The following is a 19,540-nucleotide window of genomic DNA, read 5'->3' on the forward strand; positions in this document are numbered from 1 at the left end:
GGGTAATCAACTTGTCCCTCCTCTTTGTAGGCAAAAAAGAAATACATGTGAAAAGAGCTACCAACACTTGAAAATCCCTTTCATCATTATCTAAACATCTCTTACGTGTCGGCATCAGGATCCTTAATGTCTTCAGTAGCCTTCTCCTTCTCAAGACCTCTCTGGAATAAAAACATTGTCTTGTCTTTAAACAAGCAGTTATAGTTCAACAGACATTAAAGCTTTTATAGACATTAAGACAGAGTTCTCACCGCCTCTCACCAAAACAAAAGAAATCTTCATTTTCAATATTACTATCTGGGCCTTAAATATTGCATTGTAATGTTTCAAGCAGAAAAAGCAATGAAGTTGGTTTATATGTAAAAAGAACTAATGAAACATTATGGACAGAGAACATAAAACCTATAACCTCCCCAGTGGCATAAATTGCTACATCATTGCTTGTCCTAAGCTCCATATATCTTTGGTTCTCTAGCCCCCAGCCCAATTCTCTTGTCTCCCCTCACAGCCACATTGACAAGAGTCAGTGTGTTCCGGGCTAATCCCAAATTACACCTGTAATTAGTCTGGTTGGCTTTTGCTAACTGCATAATGGATTCACAATTATTAGCTGTGAAGAATGGCAGATGGATGGACATTGCAGTAGCACAAGCCTCATTTCCCTAGGAAATGATGCTCTGAAAAAAGAGAGGGGACTATCACCCAACAATTTAGTTGTACTTAATTGATCTGTAATTTAACTCAGTTTCAGATGACTTGTATTTGATTCTCTAAGAATCTCATTAAGTTTAATGAAGATAGAACTTTTTCAATCTTCCACATCACTTAAAACTAGAATAGATCCTTAATGAAGATATACTTTGAAAAGGGAGAAACTCTATTAGAATGGTCATTAAGAATGTTGTTAGCCTGAACAACAGAACCGACCATAAAGGTCTTTATATAGAGCTACTTACATATTTAAAAGTATAAATCTGTAAATATGCTTATAATTGTATATTAATAATTTCTTGTATTATTTGAGTTAGTAAGGCTCTGCTATGAAAGGTTCTAATCATTCTCTTTTAGAAAATAACTCTGGCTCTATTCTCAGTGCTATATATTCTTGTAATACTGGTAAAGAATTCCAATTAGTCATGAACAATTTTGCTGAATGACCAAAATCACAATTTCCTCGGTCTCTGTTACCAAGCATCCTTCAAAATGTAGTTACTAACCAGTATTAAAACATATTTAAAAGTTTAATTTGTTTTATGTTGACACTTTCAAGAGTTTTAAACTCTACTGAATGTATGCCCACCGTAATATTTGTTGTGCACGATGGCACTTCTTTACTCAGCAGCTCTCACTGCTTCTTTCAAGTTATATTTATTTAATTCAGACACTCTTAAGACTTTTAAAAAATTTAATGAAGTTTGAACATTTTAGTTGACATCCCTCTTCTTGTGCATTATCAGTAGAACTGCTTCTGAGTTCCAGTGTCATCTGTTTAAACGTGCTAGAGATGATCAGCTCTGCAGTGAGTACAGGACACCTATAAATTCATTACTACTAATGCGGCCCAAGAGTGAAAGAGCAACGGCATCATCATCATCTTGTGCTATTTTGCAAATGTAAAAAATCCATTGTGAATTTTAGATGAATGATACTAGATGTATGGAGAAACTACATATATGGTATTCTCCAATAGTATTTCTAGAATCCCCATCCAGAGCAGAATCATACTTTACTGGAATTAAACCCAAGAAAAGTATGAAGTATGAGAAATCCTTGCAATTCTTTCATTCCAGGAAGATGCATGACTACACCTTTAAGTGGGAAAGCACTGGCAGAATATTACATATGAATAACACATACTATGTTTACTTGGAGAAAAACAAAACACTGAGAAGGAAGAGTGCAGTCCCAGAGCCCATTTATTAGGGAAATTTTTGCAAGAGCTATTCCTCTAAATAGTTTGGGAAACTTCTGCTTTTGCTGTGAAAGATCTTTAAGAAAAATAATTGAACCATGTTTGCCCATCTGGATAGCTTCATTCCAAATAGGCCTAATTCAGTGAAAGAGGGTACCAACTTACCCTAGGAGGGGGGATTGTGACTTTTATCTCTTTGGGAAGCTCTTCCTCTGACAAGAAGTCAAATGTAAAAATGTTTCCATCTCCACCACAGGTAATCAGACACCCACCATCATGACTACAACAGATCCCCCGGATCTGCCCATTATCATTGTCGTGCACATTCAGGTACCAGTAGTCCTTCAGGGCACCCACTGAGAGGCCTTCCTCTCTGAGAGGATAAGCACGCAGGGAGCCATCCTGCATCCCACAGATCATCAGGGGGGTGCGGGTACTGTTAAATAAACAACAAGAAAGAGTAATAGCAGCAACTTCTAATAAGCAAGCTCAAAATATGAAAAGAGCTTATCTAGTTTAATAGAAATCACTTTCTCAAGTGTGGAAGCCAAAAGCAAAGTATTTGGATCATTTAAAGTATGTGTGATTCTACTATGAAGTGTTTTGCAGCTAACTGGCTGCCCAGGAACATTCCAGCACTTGCTAGGTATCTTAGAACTACTCTTAGCCCTGAGCTGGACAGTGTAGCAGACACTAACTAAAAAGCTAGAAGAGTAGTTTTCAGCCCCTGCTCCCCATTTAGTATAGATGGTGGTGAATGCAGACAGCAGAAGATTAAACCCTGAATTAAACCTGCCTCCTTTTGATGCAGAACATGCATGTTCTTACAGAGAACCTAACACTGGGAGTCTGAAAAGAATCCATCCTTTCCATTCATACAGTTCACAGAATGTCCTGAGAAGCCTATATTCTTAGCACTAGAGGGCTCTATGATCTAATTCTCTTTGTTAACTATGATAAAGAACTGCTGTTCTGTTGATCACTATATGCAGGGACTTCTAGGGGTTCTCCTGGAGTTCTACAACCTAGGGTGGTTGAGTTCCAGTCAGTACTTACTTAGAAATCCCACTTTTTCTTCTTTGAAGATCTTTTAAAATTATTCTATCAGACACATGGCTCAGCTATGTCCATTAGGAATTTTAAGTGAAACTCAGTGTCAGGAAAACCAGAGAAAGTTCATGTATATTAGAGTTGAGCCACAATTGAAAAGGGACAAAGGAGCATACTCTCCTCCCTTCCAAGTTAAATTTCATCAAGATTTATCCCAGAGCTATTTGTTACATTACAGTGTTTTACCAGAAAGAGATTTGGTGAATGGGATTCTTCTCAGTGTTCTCCATAGGAATCACTTCAAAGGGTTCATCCTTCCTCTTCTCAGGGTTTTCTCCATCATCATGTGAGAATTCGCAGTGATAGAGAAACCCTGAGTCGTACCCACCCTGAAGAAGAGAAGGACTATAAGGAAATGGTGATAAAAGAAAACTGAAGCAATTGACCAGGAAAATGCAAATTTCAGAATAATTCCTCCTTTCTTAAGGACCTGTGATACATTAGAAAGTGCTACCTCCAAACACCTAGAGACCCTATTTATCCACAGACAGAAGTCTGTCATGATCTCTGGCATTAAAAGCCATTCTACCACTATGTTAAAATTCTACCTTCTGCTTGTGAGGGAACATCTCAGTCTTTGTGCCCATTCAGGCACCACCAAGAAGGGCACCTACTTGATATTTACCAAACAATCTGAATCAGAGTGACACTACTGGTATACTTCACAAAAACCAGTGAAACTGTCAAGGATGAAAGGAATTGGATGTCCTAGGGATGACAGATTTCAAAGGGAAAGGATGTCACATCATGCAACCCAATCAACATGAAGTAAAAACTGATTTACCAAGGAAAGCCAAAATTTTCCTGGTGCTGAATAAAAGCCACAGAGGATGGGACTGGGCTCCTCTGGTATGTAGATAGGTGGCAATGGCTCCTCTTCAGGTTCTTCCTCTTTAGGTTCTTCTACCTCAAGTCCCAGCTCCTTTTGCTGCTTTATCCATTCAAGTCTTGCCTTCTCCTTCTGTTCCTTTTCTTTCTCTCTTCGTGCAATCTCCTCTTTCAGCTATTACAACAAGCAGAGAAACACCAAGACATGAAACCAAGGCACTCCACACATCACTGACTGAAGGAGTCTCATAAATGAAATCCAAGGTGGTCTTGGCATTATACATACAAAATATCTACAGAAATCTCTTTCCTGTCAACTTAGCAGAGAACAACTAGACTTCATGGGACTCTCCAGTGAAATTCCCCCCCTTTCCCTCCTCTGAGGTATTTACTCTTGATCCTTTGAAACATAAATAATTCTGAAAGACAAGCAGATTTCAACATTTCCTCACAGAGATTATTCCAAATCTTCACCACTAGGCTTACTCCTGCAGAAATCCTAAGTCCTGTCCCCTGCCTGCCCTGGAGAAAGAAAAGAAGAGGAAAGCTGAACTTGAAGAAGTTCCAGTGTATTATTGGTATAGAGCAAAAGAGAGAAGCTGTAATTGAATTAACTTCTGAACTATGAAGGAAAGATTTATCAAACCATTAAAATTCTCTTCCATTCAAGCCTACTATAGCGCAAACAAATATCAAACATTCTCTAAAACAGTAGCTTCCTAGAAAGATACTAGATAGCTGAACCAGCAAGCCCTTAAATATTATCAGCTGATCTTTGTCTGATATACCTTTTAAAAATCTCCTGTTCTAGGGACTCTACAGACTATAAAAATTACTTTTTTTATCACCAACCTTACTGTGAGAAATCTTTCCTTGCATTAGAACATCCTTTTTGTAACTTATTAATTATTTATCTAATTCCAAAACAAAAAGAGAGCTATTAATATTCTTTCTCCCTGTAGAAACATTTTTTTATTTTTAGTGATTGTTTCTCAACATTATTCTTCTCATTTGACTAAAAAAACAAAAGAAAACCAACCAAGAAACAAACAAACAAGAAAACCAACAAAACTCAATACATATTATTTAAATCTTTCCTTTCTCATGCATGCTTTGTGATCATTCTTATAGATATTGCTGGGAAAAACATCTAGAGATCTTGCTCCTGCATGCTGACTTCCTCCAAGTTATAACACAAAATGAAGTTTGCCTGACATTCAGTAATACAGGAGCAGTTAACAGAGAAGGCAGAGAAATCACAGGTTGTCAACAGAATGAGAGAGGCTGTTGCATTGTAGTGGATTGAGTATGGAACTGAGAGCCTGCTCATTGCAATTCTCCTTCTGAGCCTAACATCAGCTTGCTTTTTAGTTTCACAAAACTAACTGTAGCTGTGAGTTGGCATAACTCTTTTCCTTTGGCCCCACATATTCTTTTTAAATACCAAGTACCATTCAGAAATTAAATGCACACCTTTAAACTTATAAGATTTTTTAAAAGCCAGAAACACTGCTAAAATAAAAGAAATGTTTCATATTTGCTTCAAGGTGACTACCTGACAGTTTTATAACTGTTGAAAGAAATTTCCTATAAGGTGAATATCAACCACAAGATAGTCTTTTTGTGAAAATTACCAAAATTAAAGTATTTTGAGAACTAACGCACTACCTTTCCCTTTCTCTAATGCTGTCTTCTAATTATAATCAAAATTCACATCATGCTTTCAGTGTCATGTAGGTTTGAATAAAACAAAAACAACTTGTAATTTCAAGCCACAAATGGCTTCTACCTGCCATTCCCTTTCAAGGAGATTAGCAAAAACCCTGTGATGAAATACAGGGACTAGAAACTCATCTGGGTAGTGTGGTCACCTGGCACAATGAAGAAGATGAAATTCTGCCACAGGAGAGGTTTTTACCTTGATTTGGGATTTAATACTATAAAAATGGAAGTACTGTGTTGGCAGGTTTTTTATGTGATAGGTGGTCACTGCATCCTGCTTCCCACGGAGAGGGGCAGGAACCTGGACAGCAAAGCCATTTTCACAAAGGATGAGCAGCGTGCTCTTGATCTGTATAAAAACACAAAGAATGGGGCAGATGTATAAATGGAATCGAGACAAATGGGAGGAAAAGTTGGTTAGGCAGATGCACAGGCATAAAGCCAAACTCCAGCCATACTTACCTGTACTCTTATTTCTATGTACACTTTTAAATGGACATCAGAAGTCAGTGAGCTTCTTTTATGCCAGGCAAAGCTAAGGAATTGAAGAAATCCTTGCTGTGTCCAAAACAGCTGTAATTCTGACACTGCTTAGCTTGAAAGCAGCATGATGATATTTGGAAATTTGATTAAATTAAAAGATGGATTTGACCCATGACTTAGTAGGTTTTGGGTTGAAAATTTCATATATTTCCATACTAATAAATACTTTATATCATCAAGACTTGGCTCAAAGTCTTGCCAAATACTACTTACCTTACAGTTTGTTTTTTGTTGGCACCTCACAAGTCCTTTTAAATGTGAAGTTAGGAAGAATAGGTGAGGTGAAGGTAATGATTATTCAGTGTTTTGAGCTTTTAAAAGACAAGTCTGTACTTAGTTTCAGTTTTCATAAGCTATCTGAAGAAAAGAGAGAGAGGCTTATTTTATCTGACCCATCACTAAAAATGTGCAAAGAGGGCATTTTAGCATTGCTACGGAAGCCCTAACTAGGAATGATATGGTTTGCTGGAATTCAGGACATCCCTCTGGCTGTCCTGGATTGCCAGAACCCCTGCCAGGGGGCTCAGAGACCCTGGCACAGAGCCCAGGACACCTGTGACTTTAATTATGACCCATGGGGCAAATTACCAACCTTATATGAGGATCTGCAAGCCACGAAAGTCTAAGCAGAACAAAAATTAGTTTGCCACGAAGTGAAAAATAGATTTTTAAGGTTTTTAGAATAGGAGTTCAGAGGGCAAGATAGAAGGATCTGGGCGTGTCTAGCCTTTCTCCTTCTTCTTCTTGGCCTCCATCTTCTGCTATGATGGTGGCACTTTTAGATTGGTTTAGAGTAGAAGCTCACTGTCTAACATAGGTGATAGGTATTGGGAAGTTATGGCAAATAATGTACAGGTAGCTTTTAGTATAAAAAGATAACACTGCCCTGAGTTTGGCCAGAGTGCCTCTGTCTGACCTGATGAACAAACCTCGGCAGGCCAGAAAAAGAATTTTATAGATAAGAAACAATAAACAACCTTGAGAACAAGAACTGCAGAGTTCTGACTCCTTCTTCAACAGCCAGGCAGAGAAAAGAGACTTTCTAATGCATCTCGGGGTCACTCTGACCAGCAGAAGTCCCGAGAATTGTTCCTGTGTCTATAGGATCTCAGTTTGACAAGGCATTCATTAAATGTATTTAATCACCAGTGCTTCTTTAAAACAAAAAAAAAAAAAAAAAAAAAAAAAAAGTGGTGTGACACTCAGATACTGGCACTACGTTAAGCAAGTGTTCTTATCTAGCAATGGAGGCCAGATACTGGTAGAGAAAATAATTCAGGCAGAATCTAACATCCAAGACACAACGGGTGCTTTTTTAGTGAGGAGGAGTACCTTGTCTTCAAGAAAAGGACTCAAAATGCAACTGTCAGATCTGTTGTTTCTGCAGTAAGATGGGATTTGTACCAACAAGACTTCTTTTGCCAGCTTTTAGAAGTGGGAATACCCACATTTTGCCACTATGCACCTGTAAAATATATCTTGCTAGCATCTAAATATAATGAATAGTCTCTCCTCTAAATAAGGCTACTGGACCAAATAAAATTTCAAATGTTATCCTAACCGCCTTTTAAATATTAGCAGAAACCTACATTGATATGTCCTGACACATTCCAAACACAGAATGTGAATTTCAAGCACCCAAAATCTTTCTTAATGTTGTCAAAAAGCTTTTCAAAAGCCTGTTTTAATAGGGGCAAGAGTCACAGACAGTAACACCCAAATAACTTCTTTGTCAAAGAGAATCAGTTCTTCCAAAAGCTAAGGAATAAGATTGTTTCTTCAAGTCAAGGGCTCAAAAAGCATACCAAAATCTTGTAGTTTGCATTATCCAAAACCCAAAATATGTCCATAGTGACTGAACCAGAGATTCAGCTACACAGAACCTTTTAGAATCTGTCATGCTGAAGCAGCATGAAGAACAAAGTAGCAAAACATTATTTGTATTGTCTATAGAGGACATGACTAGAGTCATGGATCTTCATCTATTTTGATTGGAAATTCTTTTTAAAATGACATGTCAACACTGCTGGGGAGGAGAGAAAACAAATATGCATTACTTACAGAAGAAGGTGGAGACCACTGTAATGCTTGTACAGGCCCAGGGACACAGATGAATCCAATAGGCTTGTATTCATCCTCAATAGCAAAAAAGAAGACTGTTTTGTCTTTACTCTGGGGAAAAACAAACAAACCAACAAACAAAGATGATGACTGAATCAAAGCTGACCAAAAATTCAAAAGACTCTAAGTACTTTATGACATAGGCACATACTTCCATTTTTTGTGTTTAAACAGGGGAAACTAAGGACTGTATTTCCATGATGATTACTGGGAGGAAATAAAAATCCTGCCCATGCTGTTCCAAGAAACATGTTGCACCCATAGCTCTTAATTGCTGTCATGGTCCTCCTTTGGCATCACCTGCCATGTGCTTTCTGCCCATTGCCACAAGAGCTCCTTTAAATCTCAGGCTCAGGCCTGATTTTTCAGATAAGGCAGCACAAGCCAATTTCCCCAGATAACAAGAAGTTCCAGAAGTGGCACACAACATGATTCATTGTACCTTAAATCCTACATTAAATGAAATGCATGGCAATTCAGCTTAAGGAACATGTAACTCCAAATGCACTGATCATGGCTAAGGACGAGCTTTTAAAAGGAGACACCTCATTAACTGGAAACCATCTCAAAGACTACCAGGCATCATGACTGACTGACTGACCCTGTGGTAAGGCCAAGCAGTGCTGGGTAGCAGCTGGATTGCTGCCAATGTGGTGTACGAACTTGCTTTTACAAATTCCAAGATCCTACTAAACTAATTCCAAAATTAACCAAATCCACCTTCAAATGGAAGTACAGAATTCACACTAAACAGTCCAGTAATTCACAAAATGAATTGTGTGAATTGCATGGTTGCTTTCCTTCAGAAAAACAGATGCGAGTGCAAACAGATCCTTCTCCCTGCACAGAGAACTACAGTAAGCAGTCAACAGCAGCAACAGAAGTAAAACTGCGTTGTCAGTAAACAAACTTTACCTTGTCTCTTTTAAAAGGCTCTACATTTGTGGCTTGGTAAAACCAACCAAACTAAATGATACATACCCCTGTGGCAAACACATTTCCCTTTAGTTCATATGCCAGGGCTGTGACTGCAGCAGCATGAGGTTTGAAAACTTGTTTCAGATTTATCTCTGCAATCTCATTGGCCTGTTCAGCATGACCAGGTAGCAGTTTGGGATCATAAATTTCAATTATGCGGACAACGCCATCTTCAAACCCCACAGCAATTAGACCTCCCTCAGGATTTACCTTTAAGTGAAATGAAGAAAAAAAAAATTTCAGTGCACATCTGAGAGCTTTAAAGAATAATCCATATGGCACATGCTCTGTTGTTTACCTTTAAACTCACCTTATGTGGAAGTGTTGCTAAAGAACAAAGAATATTACGTACATGGGAAATGTTGTTTATTCTCTCTATTATGGTACCACAAAAGAAGACAAAGGACCGGGGCCTATTTTTTGGTTTGGATTGTGTTTTGGTTTTTTCAGTGATAACATGCCACTGAAACTGAAGATGTTAATGAGGATGTGGTTGTAATGTCTGAGGAGGAAGTAATTCATACTGACATAAAGATATATCAATAGCTTCTTAAGCAAAAGAGCTGAAACTCAAAATCAAGAATTATATTTCCCTGAATATAATATGGGGTACCAAACCTAAGTATGATTTTTTAAGAGGTCAGGGAACAGGCTTGGGTCTGGCTGAGTCCATAGAAAGTACAGCAGTCAACAGGGAATGCCACTTGAGATGGAAAGGAGGAGGAGTCTTTACCCTAAGTCCTGTAGGCAAGCCAATTGCTAACAACTGAGAGAGGCTTGAACTATGATAAAGGTTAGCAGAATCAGGCCTGTGTTTTAGCTGGATATAGCTGGACTTTTGGATTTAGCTGATATTTGCCATTCATGGTAATGTCTTGAAGGCAATTGCGAGCTGACTCGTCGGTGTTCACTTATCTAACAAAGACACTGCTAGCTGTCTTATGAGGAGATTATGGCATACAGATGCTTCAAAGTATGTTGGGCTAAGTTTTCTTAGATTAATAGCACAGATTTTAAAATACATTTGCACACTTTAAACTGTGACTAAGTACCTAATACAATCTTAAATGCAGCTGGATAGACTAAGTGCCCTTTGTTTTACAGATTGTGTTTAGTAATAACTTTCATAAAACTGAACTGAGTCAGTTTTGTGATGCTGTAAAGTTTATTGTGGCAGACATCTTACCTCATGAAGGTACAGGTAACCACTTAAGAGCATCTCTGAAAGCCTGCATGGCCAGAATTATATTTTTATAAAATAATTATTTTTATAAAATAAAGGCACTCTCCCAGTGGAACTCTCTCACCTTGAACATTCAAGAAATTATTTGCCTCCTAAATTTGCTTGTAATTAATCCACCAGCCTTGCTATGTTTCCTCAAGAACATAACTAGACATTAATTAAAATTAGCAAATATGTCTACAAGTGATAGACTCCACACTCCACAAATGATCAGTTCTGGCAACATTTTTCAATGATTTGTCTCCAAATGTTTGTGATTTGTCTGGGCTGTCATTTCAAAATGTGTTAACTAACTCATGTTAATTGACATTTGCTTTGTGTGGGTTAAATAGAAGCTATTAGGCTACAAACTCAGACTACTTCCCATACTGTGCACAGAAATCTTATTTTAAAATCTTAGGAAGGCACAAAGTAGGATACCTGATAACTCATAGTACAGTTAAACTGTTCCCATACTGTATACAAACATACTACCCCACAAACTTATCTATCCTGCTACAGTGAATTTCACCAGGGCCTAACAAGTGACCTCTAATGTCTTGTTTGCTGAGCAGCTTCCTGGATGCTGGCAGGCTCATAGCCTCCTTGATGAATTTTTGCTAACGTGCTAGGAAAAACTCACAACAGCCGGTGCCCACGCCAGCGCTGTTCCTCCCTGTTTAAACTTGATTACGCTCAGTTGGCTGTTGCTGCTGAAGTCATAGATGCGCACTGACCCTGAAAGGAGACAGTAAGAATTTATTTCTTGCAAGGTCACTTACACATTAGGATTTATGGAGAAATGTCTATTTATTTGCATTAAAATCTGGATTAAATGTATGTTTTCTCTTTTGTGTAACAAAATGCCTGCATGAAAGATGACTGATGGTTACAGAGCACCATAGCTACCATGGTGTTCATGAACAAAATTCATGATTTCTTCACTGTTCAACTTATACAGAACCAAGACTTTTGAGGCTGAGAGTTGTAACAAGAAGTCCCAGGCTGACAATCTACATGTAATTTTCAAGTGAGCACGGAATTGTGGCATGCTCTACAGAAAATCCGTACTGATAACATAGGAAAAGTGATAGGCTACTACTTGGGACTGCCTAGGGAGGAAAACATTTAAAAGGAGGAAAACATAGGTAATTGTCCACAAAAGATCCAATTTCATAAGAGTGAAAATTAACAGATTGATAGGCACACATACTGATTGCATAAAATTCCCTTCCAACTAGAATTTATGCAAAATGTCGTTTGCTCAACTGGTAGGAGTTAGTCTTCAGGCTAGAAGAATATGTGCATTATATAATGCAGACAAATTACAAGACAGTACTGACAAGAATTTAATTAAAAGACCTAGTAGTGTTTTCTGAACAGTGTAAATGACATTGTTAGTGTTCTGGCCAGTAGTAGTTCTTTCAAAGCACAATAAAGCTAACACTGAGATGCCTTAACAGCAATATTTATACAAGTTAAATGAATATGTCTGTAATTGCTTTTTATCTGTTGATGAGAGCATAATAGCTATTGCATTTTCTAAGAAAGGCACAAAGATTAATATTTGCAATGGCTTACACAATGCTGCAGGTGCATGTAATTCCTTACAAGATAAAAATCCCAAAACTTATTAAACCCTAGCACTGAACACAAGTACTGTTACTCAAACTGGATGTCTCACTTTTCCAGCCATTCCTTCAGAACAAACAATTTACGAAGTTTCCCATTAAAAACTTCCATTGTTAAAATCCCAGGTGTTTAGGATGAAGCAGTCTTAATGTATTGTTTCAAAACATTCACGGTTTGCCTTAAATATTAAAGAATTGATCCCAGGAATAACAACTGGATGCAAAGTGACTTTGCAAGAGCAAATGCACAAATGCAAAACACAGTAGCTCCAAACCAAGCATCATTACCCTTCAAAACTAATAATGGCAGTGGCATGAGAGGAAAGGAACAGTGCACTTACGGTCAAGAGCTGTGGTGGCCATCAGGCATGTAAAGGGAGAGACACTGATGGCTTCAATCCCCCCAGAGTGGAAGGTACACACACGCTCTGGGTCATGGCTCTGCGGTGCAAAACAGAAGAGAAATTATGCTGCATTTTATACTTGTGCTCTCCAGTTTGAGCTTATGCTGCCTGGGAAATAATTTAATCATCCAAGGAATTACAGACTTTGCAACAATTCATTTTTTTTTACGTTAGTATGTATAGTATGTGTATTTTATTTGCCATAAAATTCTTGGAATATATTTTACTTTTCATATTAGAATTCTCTTCCCCACAGGGGACTGTTCCTATTTACTTTATTATGTTCCAGAGCAAAAATTAATTGACACTTTTTCACCTCTGTCATCTATTTCTCTATCAAAAACATCTTCAGCAGTAACACTAGTTACTAGTAGGATAAAACACTTCAAATGTGTTTATAACACTTCTTATTATTTTTTCTAGTTCTTTCTGTCACTTAAAGACTACAGTAAGGATTAGTTCAAACACCTATCTATAGAGGAAATAACAACACTACTTGAACTCATTTCCTGCATCCATGCAACTTTCATTACCAGTTTACAGAATTAAACTCCTTTAAAGTAACTCAAATTTAACAGCTGAAATTTCAGGAATCAAAAATCAAATTCCTCTTTACCATCCTGCACAATCATTACAATCAATTTGAAAATTTTTATGATATAAAATATCTCTTACAATGCTACAATTTTCTACCGCACAACTTCATAAAACACAAATTTCATTCCAGATGGAACCAGTATAGTTACAGGATGTCTCAGGATACGGTTCCTATTGCAGATGAACTGAAGACATCAGAAGAAAGAAAAAACAAAATTACCATATTTGAAAAAGTCAAATCCAGCTTCCATATTGCTCCACTTGTATCCTGAAGAAGAAAAAACATTAATTGAATATTTTCAGACTCAGTTTGGAAATAAAACTGCACATGGTGACTTCTTAAAAAGTCCTTAATGATTATCATCGTGAAACAGAAATTACTAAATGCAATTATGTTGGTCTTAAGAATCTCATTCATCACTTTAATGTAATAGAACTTGACAATACCTTTTGGCATTCTCCTATTCTTATGCCAGAGTCTCACACATTACTGTACACTAAAAACACAGCACAGCATAACATAGCATAATTCAATCAGAAGGGACCTGTAAGGATCATCTCGTCTAATTGCCTGATCACTTCAGGCCTGACCAAAATTTTAAGTATATTATTAAACGCCTCTATAAATGCCTCTTAAACATTGACAGGCTTGGAACTTAAACAACCTCTCTAGGAAGCCTGTTTCAGTGTTTAAAAAAAAACAACAAAACTGTAGGTAGGTACGTAGGTAGCTAGGTAGATAGGTAGGTAGATAAGATTATTTTCTATATATACAGAAGACTGAATTCTATTGAAAAGAAACACTCTGATTTGTACCTGAGTGTGTCTTACCTGAGCAAACCAGAAGGGCTGTTCATGGTCATGAATTTTTGTAATGAAATTCAGGCTGACATTCTTGCCAAGCCAAAGTTCATTCATAGGCTCCATCTCCACTAACCCTGTGTCATCCACAGGATCAGCAGTATCTACTACCTCAAAGTTCCACATCTTCATGGCATTGGAAGCATTAAAAAAAAGAAGAAAAAAAAGAGCTTTTTTAATATGGCCAGGTTGTTTTCATACACAATAAATATGGAAAATCAAAATTTTAAGAAAACAAAATCACTGCTTTGAACATAACCTAGAACAGTGACTGAAGCTTCAATTCAGCCCTGACACTAGCAGAGCTGTACATGGTAGCTTAAGAGCTATGCAGAATCAATGGTATCTGTGGGCACTCAGCATGGCTCATACTGAGGCAGCACAAAATAATGGGAAGTCTAACCCTTCCATGTTCTGCTCTGTAAGATAAGGACAACATATCAGTTAGCATGCATATAATCAAGTGAATTTTCCTAAGGGTAAACACCAACCTATAAAACACAACAACAATAGTGTTTGAAACCCTCCACTGTCTATAGGTCAGTATACCATTGATTATCTTGGCCATTCCACACATCAGCAGAAGACACATCATGTTCTCCCTTAAACAGCAGGGAAATAAGGATGCAAAATACTTGATCATTGACAGGTGAGATCAGAAAGTGGTGTTATGCATAAGGAAAACATTTTGAACTTAATTTATAGAATTATTTGTTAACTTCAGGATGCTTTTTCTTTAATTTTCCCCCATTTGAGGATATGTATCTCTGAGATGCTAGTTAATTTCTGTGCTATTTTAACATTAATAATCTGAGCTTTTAAACACTCAGAAAATTAATTTCCTATATTCCTGTAGCTTGTTTTTTATCTTTTAAATAACACCACGTATTAATAGGCCTGGAAGTTACAAAATGTTAGAATGTAGTCAGGAACAAAGCTATTAGAAAACCACTGAAGATTGTTTTGATTTACTAAAGTAAAAGGTGATTTATTTATTACTATTAAACAAGGAAAACTGCATGCCATGCTATCCAATTCAAACACATACACTGTGGATGTGTGCTCTTATTTTCTTTGTTATACCAAATAATTTTCAGAAATAAACTATCCTCCAAAAACCTGGTAAAGGAAACACTTAATATTTACCTGCTGACCATACATTTGCACACCTAAAGGCAGAGCAAAAGAAAAACTCACCCGAATGACACCATCTTTTCCAACAGAGTAAAGGTCTCCTTCATCAAAAACTAACTGGCTGATAGGGCCCTCATGACAAGGCTTGCGTCCAACTTGACAGAGCTCTACTTTAATGAGGCCACCTTCCCAAAGCAGCAAATTGCCCCACTCAGTTCCTGAGACAACCTTCAATGCAAATGAAGATAAGTATGTAAACACCTGCATGTAATTGTGCAGAAGCAGGCAAGAACCCAATTAACATTTGTGGCTTCCTTCCATGAAAGCATTAAACCAATGGAAAAGTACAGACACTTACAAGAGAAGATGTAATGGGTGAAAAGGTTCAACTTTTTAGCAATTGGACATAATTTGCATGCACTGAAATTGGTGAAGATTGGGACCAACAGTCTCTTTGTATTTCTGCACACTAATGTTTTCACATTAGAATACACTCCACTCAAAGTCAACACAGATCTTTTTTCTGTGAATTACAACACTAACTATTTTCCAATTATTGCAAAGCAAGACAGGGATTTTGGGCAAATTGATGGCAATATTTTCTTCTCGTCATGGGCCCGATTAAAACCATTTTTAAGCAAATAGTAACTCTCTAACTTACAAAGCAGACATTATATCAAAGCCTAAAAGGGTACATAATATTTTTTCTTTTGGTCACTTTTTCTCACTTACCTTCCCATCGGGCAGCTCTACAAAACCTATAATGTCAGACACTGCTGTTTTTCCAAACCTGCCCAAAGCTCCTTGCAACTTGAGACCAGTTAATGTGAGAGCCATCTTCCAGAACCTAAGTACAGAAAACAACACCCCTCACTGATACAAGATTTCCTAAACACTGTTCAATCCCTCTTAGACATTGCAGTACTCTTACCAGGCATTTCTTGCTCATGTATTAACTCCTTTTTGCAGGAAAACTTGGGGTTGTTTCTTTTGAAAATGACATAAAGCTTTACATCTACACAAACATTTCCCTATCCTACTCCTATGAAAAAGCTAGGAAAAGGATTTGGAATACGCAGAATGAAGATTAAACTACTGTTTAAAATGAAGAAGTGTAAAATCCACAGCTACATCTTTCCGGCTTCAACCCATTCACATACTTAGGGATATCTATTTTATCCTTGCTGTGGAGTGTATGGTGTTTAGTTTTGTAAACCCAAGGAACTGAGGACTTCATTAAAAGTCATCCAAGTCCTCTTGTGGAATTAAACTGTACTATAAAATCTTACTGAGCCAAAGGTTTTATCCTAAATAGTAGTGTCTCCTGTGTGTGCTGGAGACATTACTTTTAAGATAACTGTTGGAAATTGTAATTTGAGTCCACATTTTGGTGAAAGGTCACATTTATCATGTAATAAAAGCTATGTCAGAGTTTATTTGTACTTTTTCAGCTCAAAAGAAAGTTTATAAGAGGTTTTGTCAGATTTCCATAAATAATGCATTTTAAACTACATTTGTTCTGTGTCCAAATAAATCATTTGCTATTTCAGACCCACCCTGCAACCAAACTATAAAGCAAATCTCAGATTTTTATCTGATTTCCCCATTAAAATTCAAAGAAGCTTTAGATGCATTATAATTTTAAAGATATCATTTTCATTACAACAGAATCCCATTCATAGCATAAGACTCTGCTGTGTTAACATTTGAGTACTGGATTAGCACAGAACACAAAAAGAAAGTTGAAAGTCACTGGGTGTTTGACCCTGTTTTATAAAAGGATCCATGAACTTAGCAGGGAAGGGAATGTATGGAAACATCTTTTGTAGGCTTTTCGTGCGATCAGAGGGTTTCTGATCCATGACCTGGCAACCAACTCCAAAGGCTGTCCAAGGAGCAGATGAGCTCAAGAAATCAAAGATAGAAAGCCCAGAAGGCACAGAAGGTAAACATCCTATGTTACCAGCTAGAAGACAATGCATACATAAGAATTTTTCATTACTTCTTCCCAGTGCTTGTTGAAATTACAAGAATGGAGCCAGAGGTACTGACATTTAACATCAAGCATCATCCTATTTGGACAGCAAAGATATTGAGAGATTAGTTTGACTGGCTGAAGAATTTGAAAATCCTCATTTTTTGTAATTGTAAGCGCCAGGTAAAATAGCATTCCTCATTGGTACATGTTTGCTAATGATACATTCTTTTTAATCATCTACTCTGTATTATGACTGCAGAGGTGTTATGTATTAATCCTATTCAGCAAACCTACCTAATGTGTCCTGATCCACATGTAGTCAGATGCTCTTCATTCTCAGCAGAAAACATGACTTTGTAAACATCCTGTGCAAAAGCTTTTGACCTCAACAGAGTCTCCTCTTGTTTCCAGTCCCAGATGGTCAACATGTAGTCAGGGCTGCTCCCAACACTGGCCAGCAAAGTGCCAGTATGGTTGAAATCACCAAAAACATAGGCTACCTCTGTTCCACCTAAAGAAATGTACAAGCCCCAATATACATGCATAGGAAAGAGGTAGAAACAACACAAAAATCTACTCAGAAGGAGCTTAACATTCACTGAAATTATTTTTTATTCAATAGGTAATGGCTTTAGGTCAGCTATCTCTATCAAATAGAAGCTTCTTCCCATGCAATAAAAACTTGAAACCGATGTTTTCTAATTTTGCTGTGAAGGACCAGAAGATTCTATTTCCTCCTAAACTAAAAATGATCCAATACTCCATCTGCTGGGATCTTTAAACACTAGTCCATCTGTATAAAATAAAAATAGAACGTTTTACACTACCTTTCAGTATTCTGTAGGGCCTCACCGAAGGATATGTGTAGATGACAATGTTTGGCTTCTTTCCTTTTTCTCCTACTGCAAAGTACTCCTTACTAGGGTGTGCCTCGAAAAAGCAGAAGTCTTGTTGCATGCTGTAATAACACCTCTATCTTTATCCTGATAGTTACTGAGTTATTGTATTCACCCACTCATTAGAGAAAACATACTGCCATAAATACTACATTGCATTTTTCTGTGTATTTATTCTGAACAACTGTCAACCTATTGCTCAATATCAGAATGAAGCCACTATGCACACAAAATGGTATATCCCACATATATTGTGGAATCATCACAAATGGTGAAACAATCAGCTTTGTGATGCATTCTTTTACTATTTCTACCTCACTCAACACACTAGCTAATCTTTCTATAGCAGCATTTGTGTCAGCAGCCACCTACCTCAGCAGACAGCTGCAGAAGAGCTATCCTGAATGACACTACTCTGAAGGTGTAAAAATGTACACTGATTCCCCAGAAAAGGCTGCTTACAATGAAGCAGGATAGTCTGAGGCTGGTAGTCTGAAAGCCTCGTTTACGTGTAATAAAACTGAGAAATAGCAGAGCTTTCACATGGTAAGGTATTTCAAATTCAGAGACAGAACTTGATACTTCAACCTCTTGATAAGTTTATTAGAGTGAAACCAGATACTTTTTCTCTTTATTTTTGTGGGAGCTTGATTTTCTAAATTTTAATTGCAAGCATGACTCTATATTAGTATCAGTTGTGATTAGGACAGAAGGGTTGGAAAAAAATAAAAGAATTGCTATGAGCCAAAAGATTTAAATAAGAATGTAAAAATAATCCCAGCTGGACTTGTCACTCCTTTTAGGTAGCTGAGCCTGGGACTAAGGTGTGCAGATACTTGTTCTCTGCCAATTATATTGATGGAATGAGAAGCCCATGCTGCATGATCCACGCATTCCTTTAATCAATACCATATACTTTCTTATGTATATGAAAATGCAACTGTAAAAGTCTCCCATATCTGGCAACCACAACCAAGCAAACATTTTCTCCCTAGAAAGTGATTAAAGTTCTTAAACAAGAAACAAAAACCATACTGTGATAAACCCAATGCCACCGCCAGAGCTGCTCCGCACGTGTTTCTGATACTTAGTTCTCAGGTTCTGGAGGATCACCTGGTTGCCTGCTACATAACCTACAGTATTTCTATCCATTATCATCAGGTTTACAGGTCTGGTACAGTCATATCCAAAAGAATGTCTGGGAACAGTCCAATAAGGAAAAGATTAGACACTGGCTTTTTATAAAGTTTACTAAGTGGATAGAAATGCTTAAACTGAAACTAAAATGGAAATACTGAAACTACTGACTAAGCCTGATGGCAGGAGATAATTTTCTTCAGTATACAGTGAAAGTAAAATATATCTTGACTCTGTAACTGAAAGGAAGGCACAAGTAAAGGCCTTCTGAAGTTCATATCCCATCTTTTCATCTCCACTATGGTTACACCTCTTGCTTCTGATCATTTGGAGCTGCAAGGAATTAATATTTTATCTGTGCTCTCTTTCAAATGAAATGTAAAAGATGTGCATCAGATTACCAGGAACTGTTCTACAGACAAGAGATCAAACCAAGCAAGTTTTCAAGCGCACTTCTTAATTGTTT

The 19,540-nt window shown here is 37.3% G+C and overlaps 1 protein-coding gene across 1 annotated transcript in view; it reads right to left on the reverse strand.

The window, feature by feature from the left end:
- The window catches only part of CFAP44 (cilia and flagella associated protein 44), a 37,812-nt gene that overhangs the window by 15,780 nt on the left and 2,492 nt on the right, over positions 1–19,540 (reverse strand). Inside the window, exons 3-18 of the mRNA XM_059870341.1 lie at positions 18,973–19,135; positions 17,869–17,971; positions 17,336–17,552; positions 15,796–15,910; positions 15,127–15,291; positions 13,900–14,055; positions 13,289–13,336; positions 12,409–12,508; positions 11,080–11,174; positions 9,218–9,424; positions 8,177–8,287; positions 5,769–5,921; positions 3,807–4,025; positions 3,209–3,351; positions 2,078–2,348; positions 106–161 (exon numbers count right to left, since the gene is read on the reverse strand). Of these exons, the coding sequence (XP_059726324.1) occupies positions 106–161; positions 2,078–2,348; positions 3,209–3,351; positions 3,807–4,025; positions 5,769–5,921; positions 8,177–8,287; positions 9,218–9,424; positions 11,080–11,174; positions 12,409–12,508; positions 13,289–13,336; positions 13,900–14,055; positions 15,127–15,291; positions 15,796–15,910; positions 17,336–17,552; positions 17,869–17,971; positions 18,973–19,135 (2,322 nt within the window). The remainder of the gene's footprint in view (positions 1–105; positions 162–2,077; positions 2,349–3,208; positions 3,352–3,806; positions 4,026–5,768; positions 5,922–8,176; positions 8,288–9,217; positions 9,425–11,079; positions 11,175–12,408; positions 12,509–13,288; positions 13,337–13,899; positions 14,056–15,126; positions 15,292–15,795; positions 15,911–17,335; positions 17,553–17,868; positions 17,972–18,972; positions 19,136–19,540) is intronic.

The sequence above is a fragment of the Haemorhous mexicanus genome, chromosome 2, assembly GCF_027477595.1.
Source record: "Haemorhous mexicanus isolate bHaeMex1 chromosome 2, bHaeMex1.pri, whole genome shotgun sequence".
NCBI lineage: Eukaryota > Metazoa > Chordata > Aves > Passeriformes > Fringillidae > Haemorhous > Haemorhous mexicanus.